This window comes from Bombina bombina, chromosome 8 (genome assembly GCF_027579735.1).
Source record: "Bombina bombina isolate aBomBom1 chromosome 8, aBomBom1.pri, whole genome shotgun sequence".
Taxonomy (NCBI): Eukaryota; Metazoa; Chordata; class Amphibia; order Anura; family Bombinatoridae; genus Bombina; species Bombina bombina.
Window position 1 is genome coordinate 242,053,663 of NC_069506.1, and position 13,954 is coordinate 242,067,616.

At 37.7% G+C, this 13,954-nt stretch overlaps 1 protein-coding gene across 1 annotated transcript in view; it reads left to right on the forward strand.

Annotated features, from left to right (window-relative positions):
* The window catches only part of LOC128639079 (sialic acid-binding Ig-like lectin 14), a 298,418-nt gene extending 284,732 nt beyond the window's left edge, over positions 1-13,686 (forward strand). The window contains exons 10-11 of the mRNA XM_053691230.1: positions 8,032-8,125; positions 13,202-13,686. Of these exons, the coding sequence (XP_053547205.1) occupies positions 8,032-8,125; positions 13,202-13,375 (268 nt within the window). The 3' untranslated portion in view covers positions 13,376-13,686. The remainder of the gene's footprint in view (positions 1-8,031; positions 8,126-13,201) is intronic.
* Positions 13,687-13,954: the final 268 nt, after the last annotated feature.

Genomic DNA, 13,954 nt, shown 5'->3' on the forward strand with positions numbered 1-13,954 from the left:
TACAAGCTCTTTTACCTTACCAGCCCTGAACAGGGCCCTTTGCGGGGCATGCCCCAAGAATTTCAGCTCTTTTGCCTGTAAAAGAATAAATACAATACCCCCCCCCCAACATTACAACCCACCACCCACATACCCCTAATCTAACCCAAACCCCCCTTAAATAAACCTAACACTAAGCCCCTGAAGATCTTCCTACCTTGTCTTCACCATCCAGGTTCACCGATCCGTCCTGAAGAGCTCCTCCGATGTCCTGATCCAAGCCCAAGCGGGGGTCTGAAGAGGTCCATGATCCGGTCAAAGTCTTCATCCAAGCGGGGCAGAAGAGGATCTTCCATCCGATTGAAGTCATCATCCAGGCGGCATCTTCTATGGTCTTCCATCCGGAGCGAAGCGGCAGGATCCTGAAGACCTCCAGCGCGGAACATCCATCCGGACCGACGACTGAACGACGAATGACTGTTCCTTTAAGGGATGTCATCCAAGATGGCGTCCCTCCAATTCCGATTGGCTGATAGGATTCTATCAGCCAATCGGAATTAAGGTAGGAATTTTCTGATTGGCTGATGGAATCAGCCAATCAGAATCTAGTTCAATCCGATTGGCTGATCCAATCAGCCAATCAGATTGAGCTTGCATTCTATTGGCTGATCGGAACAGCCAATAGAATGCGAGCTCAATCTGATTGGCTGATTGGATCAGCCAATCGGATTGAACTTGATTCTGATTGGCTGATTCCATCAGCCAATCAGAAAATTCCTACCTTAATTCCGATTGGCTGATAGAATCCTATCAGCCAATCGGAATTCGAGGGACGCCATCTTGGATGACGTCCCTTAAAGGAACAGTCATTCGTCGTTCAGTCGTTGGTCCGGATGGATGTTCCGCGCTGGAGGTCTTCAGGATCCTGCCGCTTCGCTCCGGATGGAAGACCATAGAAGATGCCGCCTGGATGATGACTTCAATCGGATGGAAGATCCTCTTCTGCCCCTGCTTGGATGAAGACTTTGACCGGATCATGGACCTCTTCAGCCCCCCGCTTGGGCTTGGATCAGGACATCGGAGGAGCTCTTCAGGACGGAGCGGTGAACCTGGATGGTGAAGACAAGGTAGGAAGATCTTCAGGGGCTTAGTGTTAGGTTTATTTAAGGGGGGTTTGGGTTAGATTAGGGGTATGTGGGTGGTGGGTTGTAATGTTGGGGGGGGGGTATTGTATTTATTCTTTTACAGGCAAAAGAGCTGAAATTCTTGGGGCATGCCCCGCAAAGGGCCCTGTTCAGGGCTGGTAAGGTAAAAGAGCTTGTAACTTTTTTAATTTAGAATAGGGTAGGGAATTTTTTATTTTGGGGGTCTTTGTTATTTTATTAGGGGGCTTAGAGTAGGTGTAATTAGTTTAAAATTGTTGTAATATTTTTCTTATGTTTGTAAATATTTTTTTATTTTTTGTAACTTAGTTCTTTTTTATTTTTTGTACTTTAGCTAGTTTATTTAATTGTATTTATTTGTAGGAATTGTGTTTAATTAATTTATTGATAGTGTAGTGTTAGGTTAATTGTAGGTAATTGTAGGTAGTTTATTTAATTATTTTATTGATAGGGTAGTGTTAGGTTTAATTATATCTTAGGTTAGGATTTATTTTACAGGTAAATTTGTTATTATTTTAACTAGGTAACTATTAAATAGTTCTTAACTATTTAATAGCTATTGTACCTGGTTAAAATAATTACAAAGTTGCCTGTAAAATAAATATTAATCCTAAAATAGCTATAATATAATTATAATTTATATTGTAGCTATATTAGGATTTATTTTACAGGTAAGTATTTAGCTTTAAATAGGAATAAGTTATTTAATAAGAGTTAATTTATTTCGTTAGATGTAAATTATATTTAAGTTAGGGGGGTGTTAGGGTTAGACTTAGCTTTAGGGGTTAATCCATTTATTAGAATAGCGGTGAGCTCCGGTCGTCAGATTAGGGGTTAATAATTGAAGTTAGGTGTCGGCGATGTTAGGGAGGGCAGATTAGGGGGTTAATACTATTTATTATAGGGTTAGTGAGGCGGGTTAGGGGTTAATAACTTTATTATAGTAGCGCTCAGGTCCGGTCGGCAGATTAGGGGTTAATAAGTGTAGGCAGGTGTCGGCGACGTTGAGGGGGGCAGATTAGGGGTTAATAAATATAATATAGGGGTCGGCGGTGTTAGGGGCAGCAGATTAGGGGTACATAGGGATAACGTAGGTGGCGGCGCTTTGCGGTCGGAAGATTAGGGGTTAATTATTTTAAGTAGCTGGCGGCGACGTTGTGGGGGGCAGGTTAGGGGTTAATAAATGTAATACAGGGGTCGGCGGGGTTAGGGGCAGCAGATTAGGGGTACATAAGTATAACGTAGGTGGCGGTCGGCAGATTAGGGGTTAAAAATTTTAATCGAGTGGCGGCGATGTGGGGGGAGCTCGGTTTAGGGGTACATAGGTAGTTTATGGGTGTTAGTGTACTTTAGGGTACAGTAGTTAAGAGCTTTATGAACCGGCGTTAGCCCAGAAAGCTCTTAACTCCTGCTATTTTCAGGCGGCTGGAGTTTTGTCGTTAGAGCTCTAACGCTCACTTCAGAAACGACTCTAAATACCGGCGTTAGAAAGATCCCATTGAAAAGATAGGATACGCAAATGGCGTAGGGGGATCTGCGGTATGGAAAAGTCGCGGCTGAAAAGTGAGCGTTAGACCCTTTAATCACTGACTCCAAATACCAGCGGGCGGCCAAAACCAGCGTTAGGAGCCTCTAACGCTGGTTTTGACGGCTACCGCCGAACTCCAAATCTAGGCCATAGTCAGGTAAAGGTCCAGTCAACACAGTAGATTTGCATAATCAACAAATGCAAGATAACAAGACAATGCAATAGCACTTAGTCTAAACTTCAAATGAGTAGTAGATTTTTTTTTCTGACAATTTTAAAAGTTGTGTCTATTTCCACTCCCCCTGTACTATGTGACAGCCATCAGCCAATCACAAATGCATACACGTACCGTGTGACAGCCACCAGCCAATCACAAATGCATACACTCTTATTCTGTGATTTCTTACACATGCTCAGTAGGAGCTGGTGACTCAAAAAGTTTAAAGGAACAGTCAACACCAGAATTGTTGTTGTTTTAAAAGATAGATAATCCCTTTATTACCAATTCCTCAGTTTTGCATAACCAACACAGTTATAATTATACACATTTTACCTCTGTAATTACCTTATATCTAAGCTTCAGCAGATTGCCCCCTTATTTCAGTTTTTTGACAGACTTGCATTTTAGCCAATCAGAGCTGTCTCCATGGTAAATTTGCGTGTATGAGCTCAATGTTATCTATATGAAACACGTGAACTAATGCCCTCTAGTGGTGAAAAACTATCAAAATGCATTTAGATTAGAGGCGGCCTTCAAGGTCTAAGAAATTAGCATATGATCCTCCTAGGTTTAGCTTTCAACTAAGAATACCAAGAGAACAAAGCAAAATTGGTGATAAAAGTAAATTAGAAAGTTGTTTAAAATTACATGCCCTATTTGAAACATGAAAGGTTTTTTTGGACTTGACTGTCCCTTTAAATATAAAAAGACTGTGCACATTTTGTTAATGAAAGTAAATTGGAAAGTTGTTTAAAATTGCATACTCTATCTGAATAATGAAAGTTTAATTTTGAGTGTCCTTTTAAAAACAACGGGAAGAAAAAAACATAACAATAATTAATGTTAAAATTATAAAAAAGAATCAGGTAACCCATGAAATATCAACTGAAGTGAGGGAAGGGGGAATTATTATTCCATTTTAGAAATCTAATTCCACCAGGCTCTATTATTCAAGGGAATACAAAAGTAAACAGTGAGTTATCACTAAAATATGTGTATGCTTCTTTGTGTGAAAAATGTAACCTGAACCTGCAATAAAAGTTGTTATGTTATCCCCACCCTTCTTCTTGTGCTTTCTGATTATAATGGGTGTCAGTTACTAGGAGATGTGATATTCTATAGGGTCTTAATTTTAGTATTATTTGCTTTTTCTATTGGTAGACCAATAATTAAAGAGACATTACATCCCCAAAAATGATTTCATGATTCATACAGAACATGTGTTTTCAAATAACGTTCCAATGTTTTTCATTTTTCTAATTTACATCATTCTCTTTGTATCATGATTTGAAAAGCATACCTAGGCTCAGGAGCAGCAATGCATTAATGGGAGCTAGCTACTGGTCAGTTGCTGCAAATAAATGCCTCTTTTTATTGGTTCACCAGATGTGTTCATCTAGCTGTCTGTAGTGCATGACAGTTCTTTCAATAAATTATACAAAGAGAATGAAACAAATTTAAAAATAGATGTCAATTATAAAGTTGCTTAAAATAACATGCTCTATCTGAATTATAAAAAAAATATATAATAATATGGGTTTCATGTAAATAACAAAGTATATGATAGGTACTATTCACCCTAAGCAGTAAAAGTAAAGTCAAAATTAAATATTCATGATTAAGACAGAACATGACATTTTGAACAAATTTTTAGTTTATGTACAGTATCTCACAAAAGTGAGTACACCCCTCACATTTTTGTAAATATTTTATTATATATTTTCATGTGACAACACTGAAGAAATGACTCTTTGCTACAATGTAAAATAGTGAGTGTTCAGTCTGTATTACAGTGTACATTTGCTGTCCCCTCAAAATAACTCAACACACAGCCACAAATGTCTAAACCGTTGGCAACAAAAGTGAGTACACCCCTAAGTGGAAATGTTCAAATTGGGCCCAAAGTGTCAATATTTTGTAAAAAGGGACACTAAACCCAAATTTTTCTTTTGTGATTCAGACAGAGCATGCAATTTTAAGCAACTTTCTAATTTACTCCTATTATCAAATTTTCTTAATTCTCTAAGTATCTTTATTTGAAATGCAAGAATGTAAGTTTAGATGCCGGCCCATTTTTGGTGAATAACCTGGGTTATTCTTGCTGATTGGTGGATAAATTAATCTACCAATATAAAAGTGCTGTCCATAGTTCTGAACCAAAAAGAAGCTTAGATGTCTTATTTTTCAAATATAGATAGCAAGTGAACAAAGAAAAATTGATAATAGGAGTAAATTAGAAAGTTGCTTAAAATTGCATGCTTTATCTGAATCAAAAAAGAAGAAATTTGGGTTCAGTGTCCCTTTAACCTTTTTGGACATGGAATTCACCAGAGCTTCACAGGTTGCCACTGGATTCCTCTTCCACTCCTCCATGATGACATCATGGAGCTGGTAGATGTTAGAGACCTTGCACTCCCCCACCTTACGTTTGAGGATGTCCCACAGCTGCTCAATAGGGTTTAGGTCTGGAGACATGCTTAGCCAATCCATTACCTTTACCCTCAGCTTCTGTAGCAAGGCAGTGGTCGTCTTGGAGGTGTTTTTGTGGTCGCTATCATGTTGGAATACTGCCCTGTGGCCCAGTCTCTGAAGGGAGAGGATCATGCTCTGCTTCAGTATGTTACAGTACATGTTGGCATTCATGGTTCCTCAATGAACTGTAGCTCCCCAGTGCCAGCAGCACTCATGCAGGCCCAGACCATGACACTCCCACCACCATGCTTGACTGTAGGCAAAACACACTTATCTTTGTACTCCTCACCTGGTTGCCACCACACACACTTGACACCATCTGAAACCAAATAAGTTTATCTTGGTCTCATCGGACCACAGGACATGGTTCCAGTAATCCATGTCCTTAGTCTGCTTGTCTTCAGCAAACTGTTTGCAGGCTTTCTTGTGCATCATCATTAGAAGAAGCTTCCTTCTGGGACAAGGGCCATGCAGACCAATTTGATGCAGTGTGCGGCGTATGGTCTGAGCATTGACAGGCTGACCCCCTCACCCCTTCAACCTGTGCAGCAATGCTGGCAGCACTCATACGTCTATTTCCCAAAGACAACCTCTGGATATGATGCTGAGCACATGCACTCAACTTCTTTGGTCGACCATGGCGAGGCCTGTTCTGAGTGGAACTTGTCCTGTGAAACTGCTGTATGGTCTTACCTACTGTGCTGCAGCTCAGCTTCAGGGTTTACTTATAGCCTAAGCCATATTTATGTAGAGCAACAATTATTTTTTTTCAGATCCTCAGAGAGTTCCTTGCCATGAGGTGCCATGTTGAACTTCCAGTGACCAGTATGAGAGAGCGATAACACCACCAATTTAACACACCTGTTCAATATTCACACCTGAGACCTTGTAACACTAACAAGTCACATGACACCGGGGAGGGAAAATGGCTAATTGGGCCCAATTTGGACATTTCCACTTAGGGGTGCACTCACTTTTGTTGCCAATGGTTTAGATATTAATGGCTGTGTGTTGAGTTATTTTGAGGGGACAGCAAATTTACACTGTTATACAGGCTGTACACTCACTACTTTATTACTTTACATTGTAGCAAAGTATCATTTCTTCAGTGTTGTGACATGAAAAGATATAATAAACTATTTACAAAAACCTGAGGGGTGTACTCACTTTTGTGCGATACTCTATATTAGCTCATTTGCTTAGGTCTCTTGGTATCCTTTGTTGGAAAGCAGATGTATATTTTCTCAGCAGCAACAACACTGTATTTTGTCATTGGCTTACTACATGTATTCTGTTAGCTTTCAGTAGCGTATTGATGTTCCTTCAACAAAAGAAAACCAAAAGAATGAAGCAAATTTGATAATAGAAATACACTTGTTTATATTTACATGACCTATCTCAATAATAAAATAACATACATATATATGGATATAAGCATATACATTTATATTTACAGGGAACACACAGTTCCCCATAAACCACAATTTAAAGGCAATTTTCAGTGCTGCTTTTTTTTCTTACACTCCACACCCGCTGAATTTAAACCCCAAAAGTTGTTTAGTGCAGTTGTTTTTATTTAAAAAAAATAATACTTTTTTAATAAAAAAAACTAAAATACTCTTAAATTTAGGGCAAATTTGGGCACTTTTAGAACATTAACCAGAGATCTGATCTCTGGTTAATTTTCAGAGTGCTAATTGCTACTGGTTGCAATAACCAGCCACTTGTAATGGCTGTTTTCTTTATCGCTAGCCCGTAAATGGGAGAATTTGAACTTTTATGGGAGCGCGCTTAATGAGGCCTTAATTGTGTTCAATTTACGCTAGCTGAAAATTAGTTAATACCACAGCTCAGAGCAGTGCCTCTAGTGTCAAGTGTAGAGCTCTTTAGGCAATTAGCAGCATTTTGAAGGAAACATAGGTTACAGGATTTGCATTTCGACTTTGCTAGGGAGCATAGGACAAGCATATTTTTTACACAAAACATTATTTGAATAATGAATACAAGTTGCATTTTTTATACACATAATTAAACACTTTATAATATAGTGTCAAAGTATGTAAATTCCTCTTTTAAAATGCCTGCTTAAAGTGAATGTAAACTTTCATCAATTAGTGCCCTGTTTTTAAATATACTATTAAAAACAGGGGCACGTTCATTGATGAAAGTTTACATTGCACCGTATTTTACAGATACTTACTTTTTACTTCTTCAAAGCCGGATCGGCATCTCCCGCCTGCAGGTCTTCTGTAAATATGTCACCAATGACGAAACCGGCTTCCTCCAATCACGGCCTCCCCCGCCAGAGCGTCCATCTCGTAAGGCCCTGCCGTGAGTGGAGGAAGTCGGGTTTATGATTGGTGACGTATTTACAGAGGACCTTTATATATATATATATATACACTGTATGTGTGAGTATTTTTAGTTTTTAAATATTTTTAGTATCCCCTGGATAACATAAAATATAAAATTCTAATTAAGCATGGTGTCAGTATGCAGAATTTCTTAGGCAGAAATTAAAGTATAATTTCTTCATAACCTGTTTCAGTTTAAGATAACTATTGTTTTCATTGAAATGTAAATAAAAAAAAAATACAATATTTACAGTACTGTTTTCTCTTATATAACTTTTATTGTTTCCTGATTATATCTTGTCTTTTTCATTCTAGGAAACGACGATTTGATAAGGACAAAATCGTAAAGAGCCCCCCTGTGGCTGAAGTGATTTACAACAACACACAGCCTTCAGAACATACACCTCAGGTAAACAGGATAATCTTTATGAGTTGTTTTTTTCTAGTTTAGATAAAAAAGTGAAAAAAATAAATATTTTTAGTATATGTTACATAACTAATCCAACAGCTCATATATGTACTATTTACATTCGGCTAGATTACGAGTCTTGCGTTAGCCTTAAAAAGCAGCATTGAGAGGTCCCAACGCTGCTTTTTAACGCCCGCTGGTATTACGAGTCTTGAAATGACAGGCTCACCACTCACTTTTTCGGCCAGACACAAAAATACCGCAAATCCACTTACATCAATTGTGTATCCTATTTTTTCAATGGAACTTGCATAGCGTCGGTATTACAAGTCTGACAAAAAGTGAGCGGTAGACCCTCTCCTGTCAAGACTGGTACCGCATTTTAAAGTCAGTAGTTAAGAGTTTTACACTACAATGCCGTAGCATAAAACTCTTAACTAAAGTGCTAAAAAGTACACTAACACCCATAAACTACATATTAACCCCTAAACCGAGGCCCCCCCCACATTGCAAACACTTTAATAAAATGTTTAACCCCTAATCTGCCGACCGGACATCGCCGCCAGTGTAATAAATATATTAACCCCTAAATCACCGCACTCCCACCTCACAAACATTAGTTAAATATTATTAACCCCTAATCTGCCGTCCCTAACATCAACGACACCTACCTACATTTATTAACCCCTAAATCTAAGTCTAACCCTAACCCCCCATAACTTAAATATAATTTAAATAAATCTAAATAAAATAACTACAATTAACTAAATTATTCCTATTTAAAACTAAATACTTACCTATAAAATAAACCCTAAGCTAGCTACAATATAACTAATTGTTACATTGTATCTAGCTTAGGATTTATTTTTATTTTACAGGCAACTTTGTATTTATTTTAACTAGGTAGAATAGTTATTAAATAGTTAACTATTTAATAGCTACCTAGTTAAAATAAAGACAAATTTACCTGTAAAATAAAACCTAACTTAAGTTACAATTACACCTAACACTACACTATAATTAAATGAATTCCCTAAATTAACTACAATTAAATAAAATTAAATACAATTATCTAAAATACTAAAAAAAAAACACTAAATAATAAATAAAATAATAAAATAATTACAAGTTTTTAAAACGAATTACAACTAATCTAATCCCCCTAATAAAATAAAAAAGCCCCCCAAAATAATAAAAGCCCTACCCTATAGTAAATTACAAATAGTCCTTAAAAGGGCCTTTTGCGGGGGATTGCCCCAAAGTAATCAGCTCTTTTACCTGTAAAAAAAAGTACAATAGCCCCCCCAACATTAAAACCCACCACCCACACACCCAACCCTACTCTAAATAACCACCCAATCCCCCCTTAATAAAACCTAACACTAACCCCTTGAAGATCACCCTACCTTGAGAAGTCCTCAACGAAGCCGGGCGAAGTGGTCCTCCAGACGGGCAGAAGTCTTCATCCAAGCCGGGAAGAAGAGGTCCTCCAGATGGACAGAAGTCTTCATCCAGATGGCATCTTCTATCTTCATCCATCTGGCGCGGAGCGGGTCCATCTTCAAGACATCCGACGCAAAGCATCCTCTTCTTTTGAAGTCTTCTTACTAAATGACGGTTCCTTTAAGTGACGTCATCCAAGATGGCGTCCCTTCGATTCTGATTGGCTAATAGAATTCTATCAGCCAATCGGAATTGAAGGGACGCCATCTTGGATGACTTCACTTAAAGGAACCGTCATTTAGTAAGAAGACGTCGAAAGAAGAGGATGCTCCGCGTCGGATGTCTTGAAGATGGACCCGCTCCGTGCCAGATGGATGAAGATAGAAGATGCCGTCTGGATGAAGACTTCTGCCCGTCTGGAGGACCTCTTCTTTCTGGCTTGGATGAAGACATCTGCCCGTCTGGAGGACCACTTCGCCCGGCTTCGTTGAAGACTTCGGCCCGGTTGGGTGAAGACTTCTCAAGGTAGGGTGATCTTCAAGGGGCTAGTGTTAGGTTTTATTAAGGGGGGATTGGGTGGGTTTTAGAGTAGGGTTGGGTGTGTAGGTGGTGGGTTTTAATGTTGGGGGGATATTGTACTTTTTTTACAGGTAAAAGAGCTGATTACTTTGGGGCAAGGCCCCGCAAAAAGCCCTTTTAAGGGCTATTTGTAATTTAGTATAGGGTAGGGCTTTTTATTTTATTAGGGGGATTAGATTAGGTGTAATTAGTTTAAGAAACTTGTAATTATTTTATTATTTTCTGTAATTTAGTGGTTTCTTTTTTCGTACTTTAGATAATTGTATTTAATTATATTTAATTGTAGTTAATTTAGGGAATTAATTTAATTATAGCGTAGTGTTAGGTGTAATTGTAACTTAGGTTAGGTTTTATTTTACAGGTAAATTTGTCTTTATTTTAACTAGGTAGCTATTAAATAGTTAATAACTATTTAATAACTATTCTACCTAGTTAAAATAAAATGTAAATTGCCTGTAAAATAAAAATAAATCCTAAACTAGCTACAATGTAACTATTAGTTATATTGTAGCTATCTTAGGGTTTATTTTATAGGTAAGTATTTAGTTTTAAATAGGAATAAATTAGTTAATTGTAGTTATTTTATTTAGATTTATTTAAATTATATTTAAGTTAGGGGGGTTAGGGTTAGACTTAGGTTTAGGGGTTAAGAACTTTAATATAGTGGCGGCGACGTTAGGGGCGGCAGATTAGGGGTTAATAAGTTTAGGTAGGTGGCGGTGACATTGGGGGCGGCAGATTAGGAGTTAATAAATATAATATAGATGTCGGCGATGTTGGGGGCAGCAGATTAGGGGTTCATAAGTATAATGCAGGTGGCAGCGGTGTCTGGAGCAGCAGATTAGGGGTTAATAATATTATGTAGGTGTCGGCGATGTCGGGTGCAGCAGATTAGAGGTTAATAAGTGTAAGATTAGGGGTGTTTAGACTCTGGGTTCATGTTAAGGTGTTAGGTGTAGACATAAAATGTGTTTCCCCATAGGAATCAATGGGGCTGCGTTAGGTGCTGAACGCTGTTTTTTTGCAGATGTTAGGTTTTTTTCAGCCGGCTCTCCCCCATTGATTCCTATGGGGAAATCGTGCATGAGCACGTTTTACCAGCTCACCGCTAACGTAAGCAGCGCTGGTATTGAGGTGAGAAGTGGAGCAAAATTTTGCTCTCCACTCACTTTTTTGCAGCTAACGCCGGGTTTGTAAAAACCCGTAATACCAGCGTTGTCTGTAGGTGAGCGGTAAGCATAAACTGCACGTTAGCACCGCACACCATTACCGACAAAACTCGTAATCTAGCCGATAATTAATTGGATATTAAACTGCTGGGTACAACTACAGTAGCATGATTACTACTCACCATGCTGTTTCATGACTCATATAGAGTATACCATTTTAAACAACTTTCCAATTTACTTCTATTATCAAATTTTCTTTATTTTCTCATTATCCTTTGTTGAAAAACAGGAAGGTAAGTTCAGGAGTGTGCATATTCCTGCAGCACTATATGGCAGCAGTTTTGCCAAAATGATCTACATTAGCGAGGGCAATAGATGGCCGCACTATTTCCTGTCATGTAGTGCCCCAGATGCCTACCTACTTATCTCTTCAACACAGAATATCATGAGAACAATACAAATTTGATAATAGAAGTAAAATGGAAACTTTTTTAAAACTATATTCTCTATCTGAATCATGAAAGAAAAAATTGGGTTTCATGTCTCTATAAACCTGCTCTCTTATTGTAACTCATTACAGAAACCAGTGTGTAAAACTCTGCATTTTATACTGGGGGCCGCCATCTTGTAGCACACGTATTGTGCATCCTGTGATAGAAGCAGTGCACTTTCACAGATCTGTGGTGTAACTGGCTTTTTGACATCTGTACCTTGCACTTGATCACATTATAGAGAGAGGAAGAGTTAATTTTTTGCAGTTTAAAAGTGACATAGCAAAAATAAGCTCCAAGATGGCAGCACCGTGTGTGAAGATGCAGCGCTTCACTGATACTTGTGAGGGATTAAAATAAGAGAACAACTTTAAAAAGACAGCTGTAGGCACCAGAGGAAAAATGATAGCAAAATGAGTAACGACCATTCTACTGAAGTTGTACTCATCAGTTTAATGTCCCTTTGAATTACTACAAATATTTATTTAGTTATAAAACATTTTTATTTTTACTTGTATCTTTTTTCTAAGATTTTTTCCTTAAAAGTCCAGCATCAATACAAGTTTGTTTGAACTGTGAACTTTTATATATTGACTAAAGCCTTAAAGGGTTGTGGAAGAGACTTAACATATGTGAATCATAAGAGGGTGCTTACACTTTTTTAAATGTTTAGAGAGAATGTTTGTTTCATGATAATGTGTGGCTGAGACACCAATTTAGAGAATAATTATTAATATTTCAGGGAAGAGCTATGACGCACATACTGCTTCTACCTTTAAGCACACTCTGAATAGCAGTTGCTCAGATTTTTGGTTCAGTCTTGTGGCTTGTTATATGTGCTGCAAATTGCCATATAGTTAAAGTAACTTGCATAATGCGTCACACAGATAAAGGGGTTAATTTTCTATATTTAATACACATATTGTTAGCAATTTTTACAATGCCCATCCTTCTAAAATTCAACCCATTTTTACAATACCCATCAGTCTGAAATGTATGCCCATCAGTCTGAAATACAGCTGTGAAATACAGAACATACTAATAAAGTTTGACAAATCAAACAAGGCTCAAAGTGAGCACAATCTTTTATATCCTTAAAAAGGACATTCTCATGCAAAAATGAACTGCTCTAACATGTTAGTACATACTATTTTTGCATTATTGACCCCAAATAACTAGGACAAGGCCAGTGAGCCAATCAGATGTGCCAGCCACAGGATCTCACCAACCACTGGCTCTATCCTGCTTTGGAGCTGCAAAGTTTAGATCAGGGGTAAAAACATATTTATCCATGCTTATTAATGCTCTAATCCATATCATTTTATTTTTGCAACATAATGTCCCATTCATATTTTGTTTCTGCTGTATTATATGAAATGTATTATTTATTTCAGGGAAACCAGACAACCACAGAAGAATCATTATATGTTAATTATGGGCATGACGTGAACTCTGGAAATGAAGTGAATTATGTGACTATTGATTTTTCCAAATTGAAACCCAAAACACTCCCAGATGAGCAGGCAAATGGGGACATTTTATATTCAGAAATAATTAGACATAAATGACTGTTGGGATTAACATATATATTAACAATATTATCTATAAACTGATATCAGAAGAAAATCAAGTTCCAACAGACTGTGAAGCAGAACAACCATAATGTGTTCATTGCTATTATATCTTGAACAAATTATAAAGTCATGGAGGGCTCAGATTAGCTGTTGCAGCATAAAAATGTATCAGTTAAATACATTGCTATTACGTTTTCAAGGAACCATCCTAATAAGTATACATCTTGTTGCTTATTTTATAGAGTTTAGGGAACATAAGAGGACGTTCAAAGGCAAAATAATAAAACCAAAACTAGCACGATCAATAGTGGGCGGTGCATTATCTTTTGCACAATCTTGCACATAGAATAACACACAATCTATTAGTAGAAGTGGAGGGTTAAATATTTTAACTAAAGTATTGTAACACAGCCAAAACTTCTGGAGAGCCCCCTGTACATTTAATGGATATTGCAGGGAGTGTTATTAGCACAGTCTTTGCTCTTGTATTAAGTGGTGATTTAATCCAAAAAACAAATATCACTTCTTAAGACCAAGGGGTAGATTTATGAAGCAGGGTACTCTGGTCCTTAA